The 17,755-nt window shown below is 45.7% G+C and overlaps 2 protein-coding genes across 2 annotated transcripts in view; one reads left to right on the top strand and one right to left on the bottom strand.

Annotated features, from left to right (window-relative positions):
- The window catches only part of TFAP2E (transcription factor AP-2 epsilon), a 14,185-nt gene extending 11,912 nt beyond the window's left edge, over positions 1–2,273 (top strand). Inside the window, exons 5-6 of the mRNA XM_035020191.1 lie at positions 131–364; positions 1,991–2,273. Of these exons, the coding sequence (XP_034876082.1) occupies positions 131–364; positions 1,991–2,273 (517 nt within the window). The remainder of the gene's footprint in view (positions 1–130; positions 365–1,990) is intronic.
- A 7,844-nt stretch (positions 2,274–10,117) lies between these two features.
- PSMB2 (proteasome 20S subunit beta 2) overlaps positions 10,118–17,755 on the bottom strand; it is a 33,400-nt gene continuing 25,762 nt past the window's right edge. The window contains exons 4-6 of the mRNA XM_035019124.1: positions 14,135–14,297; positions 12,598–12,647; positions 10,118–10,349 (exon numbers count right to left, since the gene is read on the bottom strand). Of these exons, the coding sequence (XP_034875015.1) occupies positions 10,242–10,349; positions 12,598–12,647; positions 14,135–14,297 (321 nt within the window). The 3' untranslated portion in view covers positions 10,118–10,241. The remainder of the gene's footprint in view (positions 10,350–12,597; positions 12,648–14,134; positions 14,298–17,755) is intronic.

Here is a 17,755-nt window from a genome sequence, read left to right as displayed (position 1 = left end):
TGGGGCAGCGTGGGGCAGAATGGGCAGAGTGGGGCAGAGTGGGGCAGAGTGGGGCAGAGTGGGGCAGCGTGGGGCAGAATGGGCAGAATGGGCAGAGTGGGGCAGAACGGGGCAGAATGGCTCCTGGCAGGGCGTCGGAGGTGCAAGGCCGTGCTCCAGGCTCCAAGGTACACCTGGCTGGAGTGGCAGCTCATGGCTCTGCCTGCGCCCCCCCGACCCCAGGAGAAGCCGTGCACCTGGCCCGAGACTTCGGCTACGTCTGCGAGACTGAGTTCCCAGCCAAGGCAGCCGCCGAGTACCTGTGTCGTCAGCACGCTGACCCCGGGGAGCTGCCCAGCCGGAAGCGCATGCTGCTGGCCGCCAAGTGAGTGGGGACGCCTCGCGTGGGTGCTTTGGGGCACCGTGCCAGGCACACGGAGGTGCAGTGCGGACACAAACACCACGCAGGGGCACAGTGGCTGCCACTCACGTGCACACGTGATGCACGCGTGGCCCCACACTCGGGCACAGCGAGGCAGCACGCCGTGGACGCCACGGGGCGCACGGGGACACGCGAACATACGCATCACCGGCCCTGGTCCCACCATGGCGGTCTTGCTCCCCCTGCCTGAGCCCTTTGGCTCCGGTGACTTCCATCAGGGAACCGATGCCCACCCAGCCACAAGTTGACCCTCCCTTGTCCTTACTTCACCCCTGACCCGTCTGCAAGTCCCGTTGGTGGCTCCCCCGCCCCACCACTCACATGCTGCCACCTCAGCTCTGGCCTCCTAATCTCACTCCTGGACTTCATCCCGTGCTCCACTCTTCCCTCAGTCTTCCTGCACATGCACTGCTCCCCTGCCCAAGAGCCTTCAATGGCTCCCCAGCTACTGCACTGATTTTCAAACTAGGTTCTATGGGGATGCTTTAGGGCCTGTTTAATGAACTGGTATTCCATTCAGATTTAGTTCTTAGAAGGGTCCCACTGCAAGAAAAGACACACACAGAGAGAGACAGAGAGAGAGAGGGAAGGAGAGTAAGTCTAGACTCCTCTGAGGGCCCCACAATCTGGCCGGCACAAACCCCAACCCACTGCAGCTGACCTCACTGTCCTCTGCCCTCACACCTGCTGCTCAGAACACCATCCAGTCCCCCATCTAATGTGGTCCCAACGCAGTCAGATCCCACCTGCACCCTCCTCCTTCGGGGCTTCCTCAGGTTCCCTAGGCAGAAGTGGAATCACAAACTCAAGGGACTCCATGGCTCATGGGACCTTTGAGACTGTTCATATCGTCGCCGGAGAAACATACCCAGGGCAGGGCTCCCCTCACCCATGAATCAGCTAACTCATCAGAACTTCCTGGGGCCCAGTCATGTGTAAAATGCTGACTGGCTTCCATGGCGAAGCAGAGGTGAGACAGGAGTACATCCTCCTGCCTGAGCCACATGCAGGATGCAAAGAAAGGAATAATGGCCACAAACTGGAGCAAGATTCAGATCCCAGCTTTGTCACTTGGACAAGTCAGCCAACCTATCTGAAACCAACGTTCTTATATGATGAGGAGGATGATCACTGTCTAGATTTGTTGTGAGGATTGAGATGATGCATCCAGTGCTTGGCCCAGCGTCTAGGCCTCACTTCATGTGCAGCTATTCATTGTTCCCTAATTATGTCAAAGACAAAGCTCTGTGAAGCATTGGGTGTTTGGGAGGGGAGTGGGCGAGGGGATCAAGGAAAGTTCCCTGGCTAAGGTAGTAGAGCTGGACTTTGGACGTGGGCAGGACATCCACAGGAAGAGACTGTAGGGTATTGGCATATGCCGTTTACTAGCTGTGTGATATTGGGCAAGTCAGTCAATGTCTCTGAACCAGTTTCCTTTCCTGTAAAATGGGTATGATCGTCATTTGCAGACTATTGACAGGGTCAGCAATCATAAATATATTATATATATAATCCTTCTCTAGGCTCAGACTTTTGTCCTCTAACCCCCAGCCCTCCTTCCCCCACCAGGCAGATCTGCAAGGAGTTTGCCGACTTGATGGCTCAGGACCGCTCACCGTTGGGCAATAGCCGCCCAGCACTCATCCTGGAGCCCGGAGTACAGAGCTGCCTGACACACTTCAGCCTCATCACCCATGGCTTTGGTGGGCCTGCTATCTGTGCTGCCCTTACTGCCTTCCAGAACTACTTGCTGGAGTCACTCAAGGGCCTGGACAAGATGTTTCTAAGTGGTGCGGGCAGTGGGCATGGTGACACCAAGGCTTCGGAGAAGGATGCCAAGCACCGGAAATAACTCTCCCCTGCCTCATCCCAGAGGGGTTCCCAAGGCCTGAAATGAGGGCTTACTTCCCAGGAGTGAGCCCGAAAGGATTAAAAGGTGGAGCTTGAGTCAGGCCAGAAAGAGAACATTCATCCAGAGACTCCTGAGCGAGAGGTTGGAGACGGGGTGATAGCTTCTCTGTGGCCGTTTGTCGAGAAGGGCCCAGAAGTCTGCCGTGTGTGTGCAATTTTCTGACCAATACCCTTGATTGCTGAGATATGCTTGGACAGGAAATTGGCATAAAGAAACCTGGTCTTGGGGCTGAGCCCCGTGCATCAGAGTGCCTGGGCAGCGGTGGATTCTTCTAGAGGTCAAGGCCTTGCTGTTTTTACTCATGGCTGAGGGGAAAATTGTTAACAAACCAGAGGTGTTGAGGAGTTGGCATCCCTCGTCCCAGGATCTCCTACCCCCAGAAAAGGGGTGCTGGCAGGAGGCCCCAGTGGGTTCTTTGGAACCATCCCACTCTTGGGAAGAAGTGGGCAGGAGGAGCCCTCAAGGAGCAAAGATAAAGCACACGTTGAAGAACTTGAATCCAGGCTGCACGTCACAGTCCTATTGCTGTCTGTCCTATTTATTTATGTATGTTGTAATTAAATTTGAAAGTTTAAAAATGTTGAGTGCAACTTATTTATCCTTAGTTGAGGACTCTTGTTTCACTGTTTTCTGCTTACGCATCAAGATGTCCAGCTGGACCAGGATGGAGAGGGTGTTTTTGCTCGCAAAGGGCTGGGGGTGGGCTGGGGGCGGGGGTGAAGAAAGATTGTGTTGGGGATCCTGAGGTTGTCATGGAGATTTTTTTTATTTGCTATTGTTTCTTTTGACCCTACAGTTGATGTACCTCTTCGACTCTCCAATTGCTTTCTCATTCTCTTAATAAAACCTTTTTACTGGGTATGAAACTTCCCTGTCCTTCTTCAGCCTAGGCCTAGATTTGCCTCTCAAGTGGGCAAAGGGCCTCTTAGGGGGAATCATAGGAGGGGGCTGTGGGCACCACAGTGTTTTTTGGGGGAGCTGCAGATAGTGGGTCTATCTGCTTCGTCAGTGTGGCTGTCATTTCTGTGTGTGAGAGAGAGAAGTGAATCCCAGGTGTGTATGCGTCCTCGTGACTGGGCGGGCCTGTGTCCGTCTGGCTGTAGGTCTATGTGATATTACCATGACCATTGGTGGTGGGTGTGTATGTGTCCATATGGGTGCTGGTGACTATGTGAGTGTGTGGCCAATGCTAATCCAGCTGTCTTCTTGAGGATTTCATTCTTCAGGCAGCTTTTCTTTCCTTATCCATCAGTGTCTCCCTCTCTACACAATCGTCTACTACATCACTCCCCAAAGCACTCCTATTCTAGGGTCTGTCACCTTACAAAACATAAACCGTCCCCCATTTATTTCCCTAGCAGTTGAAGTTTGTGAAAGATCAATACCCCTCTACCTCCACTTCCTCACCCCCAATTCACTCTTCGACCCACTTCGTCTGGCTTCCATCCCCAACCAGTCTATTGAAATCCACTCAGCAAGTCAGCAATGTCAAATCCAAAGGCCTTTTTTCTGGATTTAGCAGCAGCTGACATGACTGACCACTTTCTTTTCTGCAGCACTCTTCTCTGTGGCTCCCAACATCCAGTTTTCTCTGACCTCCCTGGTTCCAACCCTGGGTCCTTCTCTACTTGACCTCTAAGTGTTGACCTTTCTTGGGGGGTGCCTCCCTGATCTCCAGGCTTGTGTGTGCATTAGCTTGTCTGTCTAATATCTCCACTGGACTAACAGGCATCTCAAATGTACGTCCAAAATGGAGTACATGACTCAGGTTCTCATATCTCGACGTCCTCCACACTTTCCCTCTGAGTACATGGCACCACCCTCCATCCAGCTGCTCAAGCCAGAAACTGGGGAGTCATATTTGATTCTTTCCCTATACCCAATCCATCAGCAGACCCATCCTCTTCTCTCTCCTCTGCCATGACCCTGGTCCTCAGGACTACCGCAGTAACCTTCCAAATGCTCTTCCTATTTTGACCCATACACCTTCATACTAAACTCTGCCATGACCTAAGCTTTGCCCACCTCCAACTTCATCTTACACTATTCTCTTCACCATTCCCTTTGCTCTCATCACACTAGCTTCCTGCTTGTTCCTGCAATTACTACTTAGTCTTATGCCTCTGGACCCCTGCACTCACTGAGCTCTTAGCCAGGAATGCTCTTCGGCTGGTTCTTTGCAGGTGTGTTGTCCAAGATGTTGAGTGTTTTGCAGAAGTGAACGGAACATAAGGTCTATGCATCATCTCCAGGCTAAAGGTCCAAAGATGTGATTTCTTTTCCCAAGAAGTTTCACTGCCTCATCCCACCCATATGGAAGAAGGAATGGAGGGAAGGCAGTTAGTATCTATGCTCTGCTTTAACCAAAGCCCTGGGCCTGGCAAGAGACACTCAACCACTAAAGTTGTTTGAGACCATGGGAAGTTGAGGGGATTAAATAACACATATAGCACTTAAACAATGCCCAACACATAGTAACAAGTTAATAAAAGGCTGTAAATATCTCTAAAGTGGACAAGGAGGAAACCAGTTTATTATGAACTGTTCAGGCTGAACAACTTTCCCTGTTAACCATGTCCTATTTTAGAGATAAGAAAATTCTAGCTCCGAGTAACTTGACCAAGGTCACAGAGCGACTAAGAGGGACTCGTGCAAATCTCTCCATTCCCACTGCTCCACATGCCCTCTGCAGAGGTGCTCCCAGGTCTGAGTCCAGCGAGGAAAAGCAGGTCCTGCAGCCCTTTGGGCTCCAAGGCTCTGGTCCTCCATTCTATGGTCAAGATGGTAACAGTGCAGAGGCAGGAGTACAGTGTGGAGAACGTTAAGTGGTGTAAGAAGCTTCTAATGAGGTCTCAGCATTTGATTCTTCCCAGTAAGGTTTGTTATTCCACAGCAAAAAAAAAAAAAAAAAAAAAAATTGTGTTTTAGCCTCTGACAGACTAGATCTAGCCCTAAGGAAAAGTAGATGATGATTAAAGAAAAAGTATATACAGATGGATTACATGGCTTCTTTATAGCAAAGCAAGTAGCTGTGAATTAAATGAAAAGTGTTGGGGTGCCTGGGTGGCTCAGTCGTTGAGCGTCTGCCTTCGGCTCAGGTCATGATCCCAGGGTCCTGGGATCGAGCCCCGCATCGGGCTCCCTGCTCAGCGGGAAGCCTGCTTCTCCCTCTCCCACTCCCCCTGCTTGTGTTCCCTCTCTTGCTGTCTCTCTCTCTCTCTCTCTAATAAATAAATAAAATCTTTAAAAAAAAAGAATTAAAAAAATAATAAAAATAAATAAATAAATAAATGGAGAGTGTTTAGACTGGGTAAGCACCAGTTTTTGGAGTTTATATTCATTTAAAGAGAAGGCTTTCCTGTTTTATTTTAAAGGCTCATGGGGCTCCAGGGGGAGTAAGAGTAGCCTTTGAACACCTTCCCGCTTTCAAACCTCATGAAGTTAGGTGAGTGAGGCTGAGTGGCCGGCCTTTCTCCTGTCAAACACATATTCCTAACCCACACATCGGAGCTAAGGGAGCAGCAGAGAGTTAGAATCCCAAGAACGTCCCTCCTTCTGCTTGTGCACGGCTGCAGCTTTGGGCAAAGGGCCATGGAGAGGAGACAGTGAAAGGACACTGGGCTTCAGGCCTTAGCCAGGATTCAGGCAGAGCAGGCTCAGCCACTGTTCTGGATCTGGGAAGCCCAGCACTTCTCAAGCTATTCCACCGCTCTCCTCCATCGCTCAGAGGTTCCTTGTCAGCTTCCCCAACCTTGTCACTCGTCAGGGCTGAGCTTCCCTACCCTGAGGCAAACCAGCTGTTCTCTTCTGCAACCTATCCCCTCTCACCCTAGGTCTGGGAAGGAATAGACTGTTTTCTGTGTTATCAATCACTAAAAGCAGATGGGAACCAATCGGAAGACCATTCTGAGCAGTTTGGGCAGGAGTGTTAAAGAATCAGCAAATTCCCAGTGTTTTTCAAACTTCAGGAAATCAATTTAAGAGGGACACAGTTGGCATTAAGAAAAGATAAAATCTGGGGGTGCCTGGGTGGCTCAGTCGATTGGGTGCCTGACTCTTGGTTTCAGTTCAGGTGGTGATCTCATGGGTGTGAGATCAAGCCCCTGCATCACTGGGCTCTGCACTCAGTGGGGAGTCTGCTTGAAAGATTTTCACCCTCTGCCCCTCCCCCTGCTCTTTCTCATAGATAAATAAATCTTTAAAATAAATAAATAAAGTCTGGTAGAACACAGATTGGAAAACATCGGAGTGTACCACATATGACTCCATCACACACATATACATTATCTATAAGAAAAGCTTCAGGAAGCAATGTTTACCCTTCTTCTAGTAGGTACATACTGGTGTGTAGTCATAAATCCATGCTGAGTCCACTGAAATTCATTTGGATCAAGGGCTTTATGAGGTATAAAAGACGGAAAGGAAATTGGGGAGCTAGCAAGGGAGATTATGAAATGCCTAGCATGTCAAACTAAAGAACTGGATTTTTTTCTGTAAGTAGTAGAAAACCATCAGAAAGTTTTAAGTGAAAAGAGGTACAGATGATCAAACTTGTAGAGTACAGAGAAAGAACTAGAGAGGAAAGAGATGAAAAGTAGAGAAGGTAGGAGGCTGTTAAAATAGTCCAGGAAAGAATGATGGGGGATAAATCAGAATACTGGGGATGGAAATTTTTACTAAAATAGATTTAGTAAGTAGAACTGTTAGAACTTGGTGACCATGTGAAGGTAGGAGAAAAAGAAGGCACCAAAAATGGTGCCTAGCTGAGTACTATGTGGTATCCTGGCCTATATTCCAGAACAGAAAAAGGACATTAGTGGGAAAACTGGTAAAATCTGAATAAAACCTGGAGTTTAGTTAATACTAATATACCAGCCAATGATGGTTTCTTAGTTTTGACAAATGCACAGAGGCTATGTAAGATGTTAACCTAAGGGGAAACCATGTGAGAGGTATAAGGAAACTGTATTATCTTTGCAACTTTTCTGTAAAACCAAATTTATTTTATTTTATTTTTTTAAAGATTTTATTTATTTGACAGAGAAAGACACAGCGAAAGAGGGAGCACAAGCAGGGGGAGCGGGAGAGGGAGAAGCAGGCTTTCCGCTGAGCAGAGAGCCCGATTCAGGGCTCGATCCCAGGACCCTGGGATCATGACCTGAGCCGAAGGCAGACACTTAACGACTGAGCCACCCAGGTGCCCCTATTTTATTTTTTATTTATTCATGAGAGACAGAGAGAGAGAGAGGCAGAGGGAGAAGCAGGCTCCCCGTGGAGCAGGGAGCCCGATGTGGGACTCGATCCCAGGACCCTGAGATCATGACCTGAGCGAAGGCAGACGCTTAACCAACTGAGCCACCCAGGCACCCATTAAATTAAGTTTATTAAAAATAAATGATGCCAGGGCATCTGTCTGGCTCAGTTGGTAGAGCATCTGATGCTTGATCTCAGGGTTATGAGTTCAAGCCCTGCATTGTGTATAGAGATTATTGGGGAGCTATACCCTTTAAAAAAAAAAAAAAAAAGATGCCTAGGTTTCCGGCTTGGGTACTTGGGAGCTAGGTGACTGTTATCTAAGATGGAATGCTGTAGAGGAGTTCTGGAGGGGGCAGATGGGAAAGCTCAGCTTTAGACATATTTGATGTCCCTATGGCTGGAGGGTAAGCTACTTAGGAATAAGTTGATCTGGAGCTCAGGAAAGAGATCTGGGTTGGAGAAAAGAGACTGGTAATCAGCGTGGGCTGCTGGGCTTACCTAGACTGCCCTGGGGACACTTAACATTCAGAGGCAGAAAACCATTTCATTCCTGGTGAGGCGTGGATACAAAATACCAAGTTTACCAACAATTATATACTTACTGAGCACATACCGCATGCCAGGCCCTGTTTGAAATGCTTTACATTACCTCATGGAATCATCATAACTATCCCCCATGGGATAGATGCAATTTTGACCATTTCACAGATGGAAAAGCCAGGAAGCAGGACAGCCTCTATTTTAATAGTGGTACTCAACTGGGGCAAGCATCAGAATCACCTGTGGAGCTTTAAAAATAGATGCCCTAGAAAGAGACTCAGGAATCCAGCCAAAAGCCCAAACCATGCATATTCAAAGTGGTGCTAGAGGTTGAGCCAGCTGTGGTGATATGAATCATCTCTTCCCCCCATTTATCTAATGATTAATTTCCTTCTTATGGTGTAAAGCATCTATCATTGGTGTATCAAAAAGTGTATGACATTCTAATCTGATGTTAACACAATACTATTAGTACAAATGTTCTGATCTGTAGATAGCATCTTAGAGAGATGTTATTTTACTTCAGATAAACAAAAAACCAATCTGTATCTGGTATTAAGAGTAGCATAGAACTGGATGAAGTAGGCCTTATCTTAGTTTAAGACCAAAAGGGGTTTGAAGTTTGGTTGCTGGACTAGCAGCAGCAGCAGCAACTGGAAATGTTAGAAATGCAAGATCTCAGGCCACACCCCAAACACGTAGAAGTTATAGGGGTAGGACCCAGCAAGCTATGTGTCAATAAGCCCTCCAGGCTCAAGTTTGAGGACCACTCTCTAAAGAAACTTCCACCCAGTGGTTCTCTATCATGGTTGAAGATAAGAATTACTTGGGAAGCTTTAAAAATATTCCTATGTCTAGGCCCCAAACCTACTTAGTTAGAATCTGGGAGTGAGGGGCGCCTGGGTGGCTCAGCCAGTTAAGCATCTACCTTCGGCTTAGGTCATGATCCTGGGGTCCTGGGATTAAGCCCTGTGTCGGGCTCCCTGCTCAGCTGGGCGTCTGCTTCTCCCTCTTCCTTTGCCACCCCCCCCGGCCCCCCTCTGCTTGTGTTCTCTCTCAAATAAATGAATAAAATCTTTAAAAAAAAAAAAAAAAGAATCTGGGAGTACAGCCTGATCATGTACCCAAAAAAAGAAAACTCCAGTTAGGAACCATGTGAGAGGTATAAGGAAACTGTATTATTAGGAACCACTGTTTCAGTGGCACTAACCAAAAAACATCTACATTATTCATTCCCAAAAAGCTAGATTAGGAAGTGAAACAGGTATCTGGTTAACTGCCTATAGTACATCAATTTAACAGAATATTACACAACTGTCAACAAGAATAAGGTAGCTATATACGTGTGTGTGTATATATATACACACACACACACACACACTGATATAGAATAATCTCCAGTATAGTGTTAAATGAAAAAAAACAATACGCAGAACATTTAAAAATATTTTTAAGAGGGGATATGTGCGTGTGCGTGCATGCATGTGCACGCTTCATACAAGAACAACTTAGATCTTAAAGGATAGATAAGAAATTAGTAGCTGAAGTTTCCCCTGGCTTCCCAGGGGTGATCAAATTACAGGGAAAGGAGAAGTATTTTTTACTGTGTAACTACTTTGTAATTTCTTTTACTTCGTAAATTTTTTTACTATGTAATATTTTATTTTGTATCACTTGCATTTTTTACTGTTCGTATCACCTATTCAAATTAATTAATTTTTAAAATGTTAAGTTTAGGGGCAAAAAGAACCACTGCTTTAGGGGAATGAGACATTAGCAAGCCAGATATATGAAAAGCCAGACGGGAAGGAAGCCGGGCAGTGAAACAATGTGGGGCTGTCAGCTGCTAAAGAGCAATTAGAGCATTAATGAAGGGAAAGGGGCAGAAGGAAAAACAGTCTTGGCAAAAAGTCCAAAGCAGATAATCCTCTCTCGACATTTCCGTCCTGAGGTGATATTAGGTAAACTGAGACTCAAACCAGAGAGGCTCAATTTATCCAGATTCAGCTTTATTCTGAATTAACCATCTGTCAAGGATGCGTCAAAAGCGTAGAAAAAGATGAAGGAGCCCGTCAAAAAAGTTTCCTGGCAAGTGGGAGGGTCGGCATAAGGTTAGGAGCCCTGTTTAGGGAAGGAAATGTTGTCCAGGTCATGGATGCCATTTTTGTCAATGATTCGAACACTGAAGGTTGGCAGATTCAGGATGAAGCGTTTCTGGAGCTGCAGAGAGACATGAAGACAATCAGTCAAAAAATATTTTTTGAGCACTAACTATGGGCCAGGCTCTCTTTGAGGCACTGGGCATATAAGCAGATAAAAACCCCTATTTTTGTGGAGCTTATATTCTACTGAGGGCAGTCAGTACTCAGACTGCAGCTGGAGGCCGGAGGGCAGTGAGCAAGAACTGGGAGATGCAGCTTGCAGCTTGTCTCTGGTCAGTCAGCTGATGAAAGAATAAGACCAGTCTAGGCTCTATTCCCCACAGCCTGCTACTAATCAGTCCGGCAAACACAGACTTCTTTTTTAAAATGTCTCAAAGTAGTAAGCCAACAAAGGAGTGATTGCCCTAGGAATAAGCTTTGGACCAAAGCAATGTACTCCTACTTCCCAAGAATTTGCTCCAGTCACCCCACGCCCCCTGACATTATATAAGGCCCAGGTGTGTGCAGCTAGTGGAATGGTGGGAAGGATGTTGGCAGAACTGCTCTTGGAACAACCCCTACTTCTGACTCCTGCAATCCAAGCCGACCTGTGATTAAAATAACATCTCTGCACTCTCTTAAGATTCTCGGCTTGAGAGGCTGTTCCAAAAGTGCTGTGGTCTGCGTGCATGGAAGCAGACAGCCCCCGCTAACCTGGCTAGAGATTACTGAGGAACACAGGTGGAGGAAATCTATGTTTCTGTGGCCACCCTTCCTGGACACCTCACTTAGTCTTCAGATGGAAGGCATAAAGCTCTCTACTTGCTCCCTCAGGGGCATATCCCAGAGATGTCTACCTGCCCAGGCCTAAGCCCGCCCTCCCATATTTCCCATCTCCTTTATAGCTGAGGACTGGGCATCAACAACCCATTCCATTTCCTGAGTCTCCTCTAACTGATGACTCCTATGTCCAGAAACAAGCTCCCCAAAATCAAGAAAAGGTGACAACAAGGGAATGTGGGTTTGTAAAATGATCATCCTTAGGCTCCATGGTGAGTAAAGTCTCAAAGCACTGGATATGCCAGTGGCTCCTCCCTAGCGGCCCCTTGTAACACTTAGGACTGCTGGACTAATATGGCCTCTTAGCTGAACAGTTAAGGAAAGCACATGAGTTTATTCTCAGCTTCTGCTTTGGAAAGAGGATTCGCAAACAAGAGAAAGAAGGGGGCACTGTGGACTGAAAATGACAGGACTGTATAAGAGGCAAACTGACATTATGCCCAATGCTCCCACCTGCTCCCACCCTACTACTCTCTCACTAGACCACAAATTCAAGTTCATCCCTAGGCCACAAAAACAGCAAAAGAATTACAAAGCCTAAGGGAGCTGCTTTCTCTTCCTCCTCATCCTCCATACGGGCCCCAAAGACTGTTAGAGGAGTAGTACTGGAATGGGTGGGGTCCGTGCTCCTGGCCTTGTAAACTAAAGGCTACTCTCCTCTTCTGCATAAAGCTTCCTAGTTGCTTTCTATGGCCTCCTGAATTCTCAGGGAAGGCTTTCTCTGCAGGACTAATGCACTAAGAGGGAGCAGACAGTATGGCAACTCCAGGCGGCACAGGAACAGAGCAGGTATCAAGTCTAGGGCAGGAGTAGTTCTGAAGGTACGGCCCAGTTACCACCTGCAGCAGAATCACCTGACCCTGCTAATTACATACTCAGGCTCTACACCAGGACAAATGAATCAGAATCTGGTGGAGGTGGGAGTGGGGTAGTCAAGAATCTGCTTAAAAACAAAAGCAAGGGGCGCCTGAGTGGCTCAGTCGTTAAGTGTCTGCCTTCAGCTCAGGTCATGATCCCGGGATCCTGGGATCGAGCCCCACATCGGGCTCCCTTCTCCGCGGGAGGCCTGCTTCTCCCTCTCCCACTCCCCCTGCTTGTGTTCCCTCTCTCACTGTCTCTCTCTGTCAAATAAATAAATAAAATCTTAAAAAAAAAAACAAAAGCAAAAATAAATAAGCAAAAAAAAAAAAAAAGCCCCACAGTTCCCTAGATTATACACACCAAAACCTGAGAACCACTAGTCTGGATGAACCCCCTCCCCGCCAAAATAACTAAATTGTAAAATTGACATTGATGAGGAGGAAACCCATGAGAAAAAAAATAAGCTTGTTACCCACCAAACTCTGTCCCTGGTAGCAACTTCACATCTGGTTAGTGGGTATTTATTACACCTTCTGGCAAAGATCAGAAAAAATACAACCGAGGAATGGAACAATATGGGCAAACAGAGATAAACATTCCTTTCAGATCCTGTGGGAGCTACTCACCTCCTCTAGACATTTCCTAAGAAGCTCCACTGCCTTCTCACGAGAGATAGCTGAAAGAGAACACAGAGGCCACGCACTCAACGTTTTGCCATTAAGTCCAACTCTCTGCCACAAGTTTTACCTTTCAAACTTCTTCAGGTCAGTATGCCACACAAACGGAAATGGCAAAAAAATGCCTAGCCTTCTAGTTTGCAGCAAACTTATTCCATATGCAGTGGAAGGTGCCCCAGACCCAGTGCTCTGGCAGCCGCAAGCCACTGCAAATTGATTTGCTACAGAGAAGGGTAAGCATGACGGAATTCTGCCTCCCATGGCCAGGGCCTGCCTCTAGAGAAGTCCAGCGGCTTGCCTCTTTTTTTATAGCCCATCCCCCTCACCCCTACACACACCCCAGCCCCCCCTTTTAGACCAGGGCTTAAATCAGTTCCATCTGCCCTAGCCAGCTGCAAGTCAGGGAAAGGGAGGACAGGGCCTGAGTTTTAGCCTCACTTTCCCAGCTGGGTCTCCGTTTAACAATGGAAAGAGAATTCATGGGATAGGGCTGAGACTCTCATAAAATCGGAGCCAAAGGAACTGTCCACAAGCATGGCAAACTGGGATGACGTATTAGGCAGTTAGGCTTCAGGGATGGTTAGTGGTGATTTTGGTGGGCAAGTCAGCTGTACTACTGACAGATGCCAAATCAAGAAACAGTCACTAGGAGGCCAGGCTAATTCTTTTCAGGATGTGGCCTAGAACGCTGGTATGGCTACGCTTGAGTGAGAGGGCAGCACCAAAAAGAGCGGAGAAGCCAGATTTTTTCCTGTACTGACAGGGAAGAATGGAATTTCAGGTGAGAAGTGGTCATGTGTGTTGCATCTACAGCCTGCAAAAGTGACAAACCCCAAGTGCCTATGGCTCACAGTGGCGAAAATCAAGGCTGAGACTGGAGTCAGAAGATAGAACTTAGCACAAAAGCATTACTGTGCTGGAAGCTCTGCCAAGCTAACGTCTGGCAAGAAGAGAGCCAGCTTCTTCTTACAGGAGGGACAGCCATCAGGTGATAAGAACCAAGGGAGGGGCCCAGGCTTGGGGCCTTCAAAAGCTTTAACATTTAAGCAAAGAAATCCTCAGTTGTCATGCTGGGGACCTGTTCATCCTCACAAGCTCAAAACAAACACAGACCACTTGGTTTACTTGTTCATGCCTTATAGCTGAGATGCTAATAAGCATCCAGGCAGGGAAAAATGAGTTAAAAAACTGAAAAATTAGTTTTACTCACTACTCCAACACCCTTTAAAACAAAACAAAACAAAAGCAAACCCAGCTCTGGACATATGCAGTACCTCCTTTTGTCTGGCAAAAAAGGGACTTTTATTAGCCTTTCAATAACCCTACTGACCTGCAGGGGAGAGCAGCTTCCACAAGGTACCTGGATGTGCTTCCTAGGATCCATCCTCTATTCAAGCCCTGACCACCAAGGGGTAGTGTACAAAACCAGGAAGCAGCTTAGGACGGGACTCTGCTACTACTCCCTACCTAGTGTGCTAGAACTTACTTGGTGTATAGTATCGGTCCAGGATACTGAGAGTCAGGAAGGCACCATAGCCATGGGCTGCAAAAGGGGCTTTGGCCAAGGCTGCCAGGTAGTCCATGTAGTAGAGTGCTGGACCCTCATGCTCATCATAACCAGCCAGGAGGAGGTTGACATGATACGGGGTCTGCAAAAGAAAGACACGGTCAAAGCAGTAACACCAACATCTCCTTCCATGACAAATGGGAACATTCCAATTCTTGATGAGTAAGAAAACAGCAGCAGCTAAGTAAATCATGATGAAAGTAAAACTGAAAGAAATCTAAAGGTCCGAGAGTATGGTAAGAGGTAAAGGGAGATTGGCTTCTTTTCTCTGAACAGAAGAGCATTGGGAGCACTTTAAGGTATTAAAAAAAACCCCTGCTTTCTTCTTAAAGCCTATGGACAAGAACTTGTTACAAAAAGCATTTCAAAGGCAAAGAGAGCATTGGTGTTCCTGTCTTTCCTAACTGCTGAAACCAACAAACACAGTTCTGAGAGTGTCAGGCCATAGACTAAAGAAAGCAGCAGCCCCAACCAAATCTTCCAGAATGAACAGGTTCAGTCTGGGCACCTGGACCAAAATCTCAAGTGGTAGACCGTATGCCCTAGTATTAAAGAAAAACTCTTGGGGTGCTGAAGGATAGTAGGTCTCAAAAATTGAAGTCAAATCACTAAGCTTTTTTTTTTTTTTAATTTTTAATTTTAAGTAGGCTCTACGCCCAATGTGGGGCTCAAACTCACAACCCCTAGATCAAGAGCTGCATGCTCTACCCAACTGAGCCAGCCAGGCACCCCTCAAATCACTAAACTTTTAGTGCAGACAGTAATAATGGAAGTCCATAAATACGCTAGAACTGTAGTTTTAAGTGAAATGCTAATAATATTTTTCTCATATAACAAGGCTCTGCTAAGATAACTAAAAAGTAATTTATATCAATGAGACAAATACAGATTAACAGGTATCCCTTCTTTGTATCACCAGCAAATCTAAACATGTACGTTTCTACAAAGAACCTTGACTATGTCTGCCTTGGTCTTCATCTCCAAACAGATGCTTTTTTTTTTTGACACCAGCTGGGCTGTTCACCATGTTAAACTGAGCCTGTCTAGGCCCCTAGGCATCAGGAGGGAGACTCCCATTTTACATGGCTTCCTTTTTCACTGCAAAATGTGTTTTTCATCTTACATTTGCCTCAATGGGTAGTGAGCAGGCCTTGCTCAAGGTTATGTGCCCATATATTCAATTAAATGCATATTAAATGAAACTGAATATATTTACATGCCCTTTTATAGAGCATAGAGTAATAACAGCTAGTGGTCTTAAAAGTGACATCTCACATTTTTGAACAATGATTAACATGGGCACTTGGAAGCTTGAAGAAATGTGAGAAGAACACATGAAAATATTATATACTTACTTGGAACTCCAAGCCAGTTGTCCTAGTAACATTTCAGTTCCTAAAGATACAGAGTAGCCCTAAACTGCAAACAAGTTTCTGCCTTGGGGATAAGATGGTGGATGGTCTGAGAGGAGGAAGAACTGACTAGCAGTAGTCAAGTCTTCTGAGAAAATAATTACCTGCCTGACACATTTCCTGGTGGGCAGTGTGCTACTCTGCCAGGCTCCAGAACTCTTTGCCATGTTCTGCAACTACATTCTTAGTAATTCTGACCTTAGGCAAGACACTTAACCCCTATAAGCTTCTGTTTCCTTATGTGTAAAACTGGGTTAATTAATCCTTTGCTTTCTATTTTCCAGGGAGTACGGTGAGAAAAAATAATAGAGGTGAGCATCCGAAACTCTGAAAGAAAAGACGCTACCTAAATTTCCTAGTGTATTAGCCATACCCCAGTCTCCTTTCAATAGCTTACTACTTTAAACAACAAAGACAAAACTGTTTAAATTAGCTAAAGATAAGAATATTTATCTAATAGAATTTTTTTCTAAGTGTGAAAACTGAACAGGTTCAGTCTGGGCACCTGGACCAAAATCTCAAGTGGTAGACCACTTGTAAAATCAGGCAGACATAGAATACCTTTGTGTTGTTATGGTTAAAAGTGGAATAGCAAAGAGGAAACAGAGAGAAGAACGAGGGGCGGAGGGAGACAGAGATGGCAGAGATGGGGATTCTACCTGGTTTTCCTCCCCAAGAGATTTCATAATGAAGTCTCTTACCTATCACAAAAAAAGTTCATCTTTTTGCTAAGAGGTTAACCGTACTATTCTTTGTTCACGGGCCAAAATACCCACTGTATGGTCAACCAGAACAATTTTATCAAGTTGTAATGCTAAGTTAAGGATCCATTCAGCTACCCCGAGAAGTCTAAGCAACCCAGAACCCAGATATGTTCTGTCCAGTGAGGATCTTGCCTATATTATGACATTACACTATACTGTGTTTAAAACACGTGATTTTAAAAGATCTTACATGAAACTGTATCAATGGAATTTCAAAAACAAACTGTATTGCTTAACTGGTCTATATAATATCATTTATTTATGCTGAAGCATCTGATACACGCACTCATCAAAGTTGGTATTCAGAAGCCACAACACGTGGTAGAGAAGATAACTCACAAATTATTGTGTGACTTCGAATTACCAACTTTTGCAAGTGTGAGATGCTCAAGCATAAATAAATGGTGTTATCTAGACTAATTAAATCAATACATCTGTGTAACAACTTGCAGTTTCTGAAATTCTTCTGACAATGCTCCATCAAAGATCTCTGGCTCACACTAGTTTTTTAAAATTTCAAATAAAGTCTTCTATACTGTCACTCCTGCTCCTCTCAGAATCATGGTGTTCAAAGTGATAAAGCCATAGTTATGGGTTTCTTGACTGTTACAGTCCCTCATATTCTTGATTCCTTATAACTTTCCTGGAATGAGACAAATTCCAAGCCCTTCAATTTTGTGCTATTCTGACCGCATATACATGTGTGACTGCTGGTGGTGTGTTTAGGGAAATATTTATGTGTAAACTACAACCCACCTATTCAAATATTTATGCCAATTATAAGTACCATGAAGGCAGGATTATGTATGGTTTGTTCAATGCTATACAAGCATATAGTACATGCTCAATAAATATTTGCTGATGGGTAATAATCATATCAGAAAGCATTACACATTTTAATTTATATGTGGCTAATGCCTAGTATCACAAGATGAGGAAAACCACTAAACAAATGTCAGAAAGTGATAGGTGATACTTCCAAGAATTCACTCAAGTCTAAATAAATAGACTGCCAGGGGTGCCTGGGTGGCTCAGTCATTAAGTGTCTCCCTTCGGCTCAGGTCATCATCCCAGGGAGCCCCGAGTTGGGCTCCTTGCTCAGCGGGGAGCCTGCTTCTCCCTCTCCCACTCCCCCTGCTTGTGTTCCCTCTCTCACTGTCTCTCTCTGTCAAAATATATAAATAAAATCTTAAATAAATAAATAAGTAAATAAACAAACAAACAAACAGACTGCCAGCATCTCTCTGAATGCCCACACATTGTTGCTTTTTGCTAGGCTCCTAGGCCTTCTCTTTCTACCTCCCTTCAGACATGGGTTGCTAACTAAAGAAAAATTGAGGATACAGGTCAGGCATTTGGAATAG

Source organism: Mirounga leonina, unplaced genomic scaffold, assembly GCF_011800145.1.
Source record: "Mirounga leonina isolate KUSES-001 unplaced genomic scaffold, KU_Mleo_1.0 Mir_173, whole genome shotgun sequence".
Taxonomy (NCBI): domain Eukaryota; kingdom Metazoa; phylum Chordata; class Mammalia; order Carnivora; family Phocidae; genus Mirounga; species Mirounga leonina.
Note: the sequence above shows the minus strand (reverse complement) of the source record. Positions and strands in the feature narration are given on the sequence as shown.